A 7,557-nucleotide genomic window follows, 5' to 3' on the forward strand; every position below is an offset into this window, starting at 1 on the left:
TCCAGCTCTTCGTCATCTACGAGGAAGATAGTTTTAGCCCCCCAGAGGCTCCCAAGTCCCACCCAGTCCATGACACTCCTGGTTGCAGGGACACCCATCCCCAGGGCCAACCCTTGTGAGCCTTTCTCCTTGTTTGGGCCAACTCTGTTATCTTCTAGAATGATCCTCCCTTCCCCCATAATCATCATTTGTATTTCTGGGATCTATCCCAAGGTGAATGAAACCAGCAGGAAGGTGCATTTAACGGGAAGAAAAATAAGTAAGTAAATACACTCATTCATTCATTCATTAAACATTTTTGGGACAGGATCTTGCTATGTAGATCTGGTCCGGGGCTCTGGATCCTGCCTCAACTTCCCTAGGAGCACAGTTCCAGGTGTGTACCGAAGCATCCAGCTCTTATTTTAACTTTATTTATTTTGTGTCTGCATATGTGTGTATGCGTGTGTGTGTGTGTGTATGTGCAATGTGTGTGCATATTCATGTCTGTGTGTGCACGTGTGTGCTTATGTGTGCTTGTGGATGTCAGAGGACATTTTCAGGAGTCAGTTCTCTCCTTCCAGGGGTTCAAACTCAAGGTTCTGGAGCTTGGCAGCAAGTGCCTTAGCCTGCTCGACTGTCTCTCTATCCCTGTCTCGGATTTTGTTTTTGTTTGTTTGTTTTGGTTTTGGTTTTTCATGACCCGGTCTCTCTGTGTAGTCCAGGCTGTCCTGGAACTTACTCTGTAGACCAGGCTGGCCTCGAATTCAGAGATCTACCTGCCTCTACCTTCGTAGTGCAGGTGTGGTAGTATACACATAGAATCACCACCCTTAGGAGTTTCAGGCAGTAGGATCATCATTGGCTACAGCGTCAGCTGAAGGCTAGCTTGGCCTCCATGAGATCTTGTCTTAAAACAAAACAAAACAGAAACCCAAGACCAAACAACAACCAAACTAAACACCACCCCACCGCCACCAATCCCAAAACAAAGCAAAAATATTAGCCATTGCTCTGAGTCGCACACGGCCAATTTGTCCCCATCTCCAGGGTCGCGCCAACACTGTAAACAATTCTTAGGTGTTTATTATTCTGTGTGCAGGAGAGCTTTGCCTGCATGCATGTCTACATACCGTACCCACGTCTGCCGCCCAGGAGCTGTTGAGCCGCAAGGTGGGGGCTGTAAATGAATCTAGGTCCCTCACAAGATCGACCAGTGTTTACTTATGCGTCTGTGGGTGTGTGGGAGCCTGGGCTCTCCTTCTGGAGCTGGGGTTAAGGGGGGTTGTGGGCCATCCCCTGCAGCTACCTAGGCTCCAGGCCTCTGGAAGGGGTGGCTGCTCTTAAATGCCGGGCTGCCTCTCCGCCCTTTGTCGATGTTTAAACTTCTTTATTTCCTTACAGTCTGGAGAGAGATGCTTTTCTGGCCTATTGTTTCCTATCAGGTTGTTGTTGTTGTTGGGGGTGGTGGATGGTCAACCTCACCTTGCCATTCCCGAAGCACGGTGGTCCTGCAGAGGTCCTGGCCCAGGACACAGTCCTTCACCAGGCAGTTCTGGTTACTCTCACAATGCATGCACTGCAGGCCCTGGGAGGCTGGGAGCGGAGGGGGGGAGTGAACAGGTGGCGAGCCAGGGTCTGCCCCTCACCCCGACATACCCCAAAACTGATCTAGGCCAGGTCACCTCAGATTCATGCATCATGTCCTGACTGCCCATGGTCCCCTCTCTCTAAGGTCTAACTGTCTAGTCCAAGCTGACCTCAAACTCACAGCAATCCTCCTGCCTCAGCCTCCGGTATGTTGGGATTATAGACATGTATCACCTACCATTCATTCTAACTCCGCCCTTTTGACCTCCCCCCTTTTTTTTCTGAGACAGGATTTCTCTGTGGAACCCTGCCTTTCCTGAAACTTGCTCTGTAGATCAGGATGGAGGCCTGGATCGCACAGAAACCCACCCACTACTGCCTCCCTAATGCTGGCATTAAAAGCATGCGATCCCCTGTTCCCCCAACCTCTAACTCTTCCCACTGGGAAGAACTTTCTACCCTGGGTTCCACTTAGGTCCTGTATCCTCTCTACTAGGTCAGCTCTGGACGTTGGATCCTCTTCCATAACTTCTCTTCAGGGCCCTCTCCGAGGCATGAGTTTCCTCCTGAGGCTCTAACCCCACCCATTAGCCCTCCAAAACAATCTCAACTGTGGTAACCTCCACTAACATTCTCCCCCCTGCCCCAACACTGTAGGTTCTAGCCTGGCCCATAGCTCCTGCCTGTTTTACAGTCTCTAGTTAGTCCAATATTCTAGCCCCACCCCTGGCTTCCTTAGCCTTGCTTCAAGCTTTCTTCTAGACTCTAGCCCCGCCCTCTGGCTCCTTCCCTAAATTCTCTTCCTACCTTCATATTATTTTATTAAATATTTCCAAAATGTTTTCACTACTTATGGCTGGTCCGAAACTCTATATAAACCAGGCTGGCCTTAAAGTCAGAAATCCACCTGCGTTGGAATTAAAGCTATTTTCCCACCACACTCTGCTCTGTTCTCGGTAGACTAGTCCTGCCCAGGCTTCAACGTACTGTCACTGCCCATCGGTTCTACCTCTGGATCGCGAAGGGGGGGTGGGGTGTCACATATCAGATATCCTGCCCATCAGATATTTACATTAAGATTTATAACAGGCCGGGCGGTGGTGGGTGCACTCTGTAATCCCAGGACTCTGGGAGGCAGAGGCAGGCAGATTTCTGAGGCCAGCCTGGTCTACAGAGTGAGTTCCAGGACCGGCAGGGTTATACAGAGAAACCCTGTCTCAAAAAAAACCAAATCCAAAAAACCAAAAAACCAAAAAAAAAAAAAAGATTTATAACAGTAGCAAAATTACAGTTATGAAGTAGCAACAAAAATAATTTCATGGTTGGAGGTCACCACACTGTGCGATGGATTAAAGGGTTGTAGCATTCGGAAGGTTGAGAACCACTGTCATAGACCCACCTCAGTCTCCAACCTTTTGTCCTACCCAAGGACCGAACCCCTCCTCCAGATCCTCCCCTAGGCCATGACCCGCCCTTAACTCCTCCCCAAAGTTATAGCCCTCCCACCCCCACCTATCTCACCAGCCCTCTCCGCCATCCCCCACCCCCAGACTGCCTAGTTACGAATCAGGACTTCAGCGCCAGCCAAGCCCGGGTCTGGCCCCCATTTCCCAGACACGTTCCAGAAACAGAAAGGCTAAGTAATGTCTGGAACCGCACAGCCAGTTCTGACCCCCTCTCCCCAGTGGCAGTCCCACTTCAGGGCCCCCTCCTCCTGTGACTCTATTTCACAGTAAGAACTGTCCTGTTTGAGCCCCGAGATCCGGTCTACAATTTTGAGCAGGTCCCCTTTGTGCCAGATCTCCTCTCTGCAACAAGAGCCCCTCCCCCCTTTGCACCCCATCCCTCCCTCCTCTAGCTCCCAGATCATCCAGCTCCCCCACCCCCAGAGATTTCTTTCTCACCCCATTAATCATCTCCGGTCTCCCGCGGACCGGAGAGGGCTTTCTGAGTTACTCTGAGTTATTCTCCGTGCCAAACCCTGACTCAATTCCTTCCCTGTCCCCTCTACTTTCTCAACACCACTTCCCCTACATTTCCCCTACATTTCCTGGAGGAAGAAGGTGAGGTCGTAGCAAAAAACAAGTGTATTCGAGGGACAGGCCCTGGGCTCCGGCTGAACTCTGTGAACCTTTGAAATATAGACCCTCAACCCCTCTGTCTTGTCTCAAAGCAGGATCTCCAGAGACCAAAACACTGTGGGGAGTGGCAGTGAGGTCACATGCCCAGTTATCATTCAACCCCTAGATGTGAGGTTTCCGACCAGCTACTTAACCTCTCAATTCCCCCGCGTCCTCCGGCGCTGCCCTGCGCGCCAGGAATCAGAGTTTTTACTAAATGAATGCCTGCGGGTGTCTGACTGTACCGCACGGAGCCACACACCCGGAGAACACACCCGGAGAATAGCTGGCTAGAAGGGTGGAGCGCTGGGCCGTCCTGCCCTAACTCGCACCCGGTGCCGCCACGCAGCCCTTACCTGGGACACAGGTCGCGGCCAGCAGCAGCAGCAGCAGCTGCCGCCTCGGGAAGCCCATGGGTTCTTCCTTCTCCTCTGCTCTAGACTGGCCGTGGGGAAGAGGACAGTTTTGTGACCCCAGGGCTCCTCCCACTGTTTGCTAAAGAGTGAGTCAGCTGGGATCCTGTGGGCGCCTCACCTTCCTCCCCCGTAGCTCTTCCTCCTCCACAGCTAAAGAAACTGTCCCTACCTTACGGGGGAGGGAGTGAGGGAAGGAGAGAGAGAGAGAGAGAGAGAGAGAGAGAGAGAGAGAGAGAGAGAGAGAGAGAGAGAGAGAGAGAGAGAGAGAGGAAGAAAACCAAATAGCAAAGGTTAGAATCGTCTCTAACCTTGGCTACTTCTTACCAATCAGAGTTAATGTTTTCAATTTTTGGTTTGAGTTTCTCCAGATCGATTCTTACTATGCAGACCAGCCCTGAACCCAGGAACCTCCAGCCTCAGCCTTCCCCACCCCCCACCCCGCCTGGATCATGGGCATGCTACCGCACTCTCCCCGGGAGGTACAATTTCGTGCAGGGAAAACATCTAGAACACGAACTTGCCAAACTAGAGGGTAAAATTCCTGACCGAGGACCTCCTGGGTGCCGGGCACAGTTCCAGGAGTTGGGACCCAGCAGGAAAACAGTGAGGGCCCCACCCTTACGGCCCTCAGGAGTGGGGGGCGGGGTGGGGGGAATACATTAGTTATCTAATCTCTCCCATCAGATGAAGATAAGGGAGAAAAAAAAAAAGAGTTGAAAGAGGAACAAAGGTACAGAGAGGTAAATGACTTAATTGCTTTAGGAGCACAAGGCTGGCGGTTGCCCCTAGAGGTGTGAAAGAAGTCAAGAGGATTCCACGAGAAACCCTTTGAGGGAGAGAGAAAAGTCACTGAGAAGGCCCCGAGGGCACAGAATCACTGGTGGCTCAGTGTGGCTGTAGTGGGAACCAGAGAGAGCGGAGAGCAAAGAGTGAGTAGCACTTACCCTGCAGTAGTGACGTCACTACTGCGAGTACCCTGAGTCACTGAAGCCTGAGCTGGGAAAGATGGAATCTGAGGCCTCCTGCGGGATTGACAAGTACTCTACCACTGAGCCACGCCCCCAGCCCCTCACTGGGGGATTCTAGGCGGGGCTCTACCACTGAGCCACGCCCCCAACCCCTCACTGGGGGATTCTAGGCGGGGCTCTACCACTGAGCCACGCCCCCAGCCCCTCACTGGGGGATTCTAGGCGGGGCTCTACCACTGAGCCACGCCCCCAACCCCTCACTGGGGGATTCTAGGCGGGGCTCTACCACTGAGCCACGCCCCCAGCCCCTCACTGGGGGATTCTAGGCGGGGCTCTACCACTGAGCCACGCCCCCAACCCCTCACTGGGGGATTCTAGGCAGGGGCTCTACCACTGAGCCACGCCCCCAGCCCCTCACTGGGGGATTCTAGGCAGGGGCTCTACCACTGAGCCACGCCCCCAGTCCCTCACTGGGGGATTCTAGGCGGGGCTCTACCACCGAGCCACGCCCCCACCCCTTCACTGGGGGATTCTAGACTGGGACTCTACCACTGAGCCACGCCCCCAGCCCCCTCACTGGGGGATTCTAGGCAGGGGCTCTACTACTGAGCCACGCCCCCAGTCCCTCACTGGGGGATTCTAGGCGGGGCTCTACCACCGAGCCATGCCCCCAGCCCCCCACTGGGGGATTCTAGGCGGGGCTCTACCACTGAGCCACGGCCCCAACCTGGCTTGATTTAATAATAATAAGGTAAGGTAAAAGGCAAAAAAATAAAAATAAAAACGTCCTACACGTAGGGAGTAGATTCTAAGGGAGTAGGGGGCTGGCCCCAGACTGTGAGGGGTGTGTAACTGATCATTAGCGTGTCTTTCTTAGCCTCTCTGAGCTGCAAGCTCATCAGGAGGGTTGAGATAGCAAAGGTCTGGAGCCCTGAGAGAAGTGATAGCGTACATCTAGGCTTGGTGGTGTCTGCTTTAAATTCTAGTGCTCAGGGAGGACGGAGAGCTCAACGGTACCATAAGGCACATCTATCCCCCAAAGAGGGCAGCTTGGACTTCACAAAGAGATCATGTTTCACATCGAGGAGGAGGAGGAAGAGGAGGAGGAGGAAGAGGAAGAGGAGGAGGAGGAGGAGGAGGAGGAGGAGGAGGAGGAGAAAAAACTGTCTATGATTGTTTTAGGGCCTCCGGCACAGTATATGCTCAATAAGAAGGTGGCTGTCTTGAACACAACTGTTCCCATCTCTCGAATCTGTCAGTGAAAAGCTTTGCTGCTCTGAAACATTCTACGGAGCTGACTAAGTGGAGAGAGTTGGAATGTTGCAAGTCCAGAGCCAAATGTATGCTGGGCCACCTATGGATTTTTAAATAGATACATGTATTGCTTTTCTCTGTGTTTGCTTTCCCATGCTGGCAGCTGCTGGATAGTTTGGGGTTTTGCAAACACATCCCTGGCTTCTGCCCATCTACAAGCCAAGGGCATCGTGGGATAGCATCTGATGGCTGTAGCCGAATTTTCCCAGTTTGCTCTAGGCCTCACACAGCTTTGAAAGCTGCCGCGAGATTCGACCCTCTTCATTCTGTCACTCTGGGGAGTTCACGGAACCATGGGTGCTTAGGGGGTCACGGACCTGTGTGCACTCGCGTTTGGCTCCAGAATGAACTCATTCTCTTTGGGGGACAGACAAGGGCTTTATGGCAGTCAGCCCAACCTCACCCCCAACCGCCCCGCCCCCGCCTCCTGCCAGGGCGCTTCCTGTGTGACAGGGAAGCCGGCCCCAGCCAGGGAGTCTGAGGTCAGTGGTTGTCATGCTGATGGTGGCCAGGATGGACCACTCCCTGGCTGTGTCACCCTAAGCCAACACAGTTCTCTGTTTCCTTACTTGGAAAACGGGGCCCCCTCTTGGGGTGGTGTGAAGAGTGAACACTGGCCCGGGCTGGACTGAGGCAGTGTTTGCCGAGCATGTGTGAGGGTGAGGCTCGGGGTGCAGTCCCGGCATCCCTGTCTAACAGCGGGCTGGAAGCTGAGACGGGGTAGCAGGAGTACTGGCATTGCTGTCACGTGCCACCTCTATCTGTCTGTGCATAACTATCTCTCTCCGTGTCCCCTCCTCGATTGTCTGTCTGTCTGTGTCTGTCTGCCTTTCTGTCTGTCTGTCTCTGTGTGTGTCTGTCTGTGTGTCTGTGGCTCTGTGTGTCTGTCTCTGTGTGTATTTGTGTGTGTGTGTCTGTCTGTGTGTGTCTGTGTGTGTTTCTGTCTGTCCATAGGTCTGTGTGTCTGTCTGCGTGACTGTCGGCTGTCTGTCTGTCTGTCTTTCCACATCTTCTTCCTTCACTGTGGGTTTGTCCTGCTCTGAATTCTGGGAGGTTCCAGTCAGGAGCTGAAGGAAGGGGACAGAAAGTGCCAAGTCACTGATACCTGTAGAAAAATTGCAGGAATGTCCACTCCTTCCTTCTGGTGACTCACCTGGCCTCTCCCAGCTG

General features: G+C 53.1%; 1 protein-coding gene across 1 annotated transcript in view; it reads right to left on the bottom strand.

Annotated features, from left to right (window-relative positions):
• Plaur (plasminogen activator, urokinase receptor) overlaps positions 1-4,148 on the bottom strand; it is a 14,318-nt gene extending 10,170 nt beyond the window's left edge. Inside the window, exons 1-3 of the mRNA XM_052169453.1 lie at positions 4,046-4,148; positions 1,465-1,575; positions 1-16 (exon numbers count right to left, since the gene is read on the bottom strand). The exon at positions 1-16 is cut by the window's left edge and continues 128 nt beyond it. Of these exons, the coding sequence (XP_052025413.1) occupies positions 1-16; positions 1,465-1,575; positions 4,046-4,103 (185 nt within the window). The 5' untranslated portion in view covers positions 4,104-4,148. The remainder of the gene's footprint in view (positions 17-1,464; positions 1,576-4,045) is intronic.
• Positions 4,149-7,557: the final 3,409 nt, after the last annotated feature.

The sequence above is a fragment of the Apodemus sylvaticus genome, chromosome 1 (genome assembly GCF_947179515.1).
Source record: "Apodemus sylvaticus chromosome 1, mApoSyl1.1, whole genome shotgun sequence".
Taxonomy (NCBI): domain Eukaryota; kingdom Metazoa; phylum Chordata; class Mammalia; order Rodentia; family Muridae; genus Apodemus; species Apodemus sylvaticus.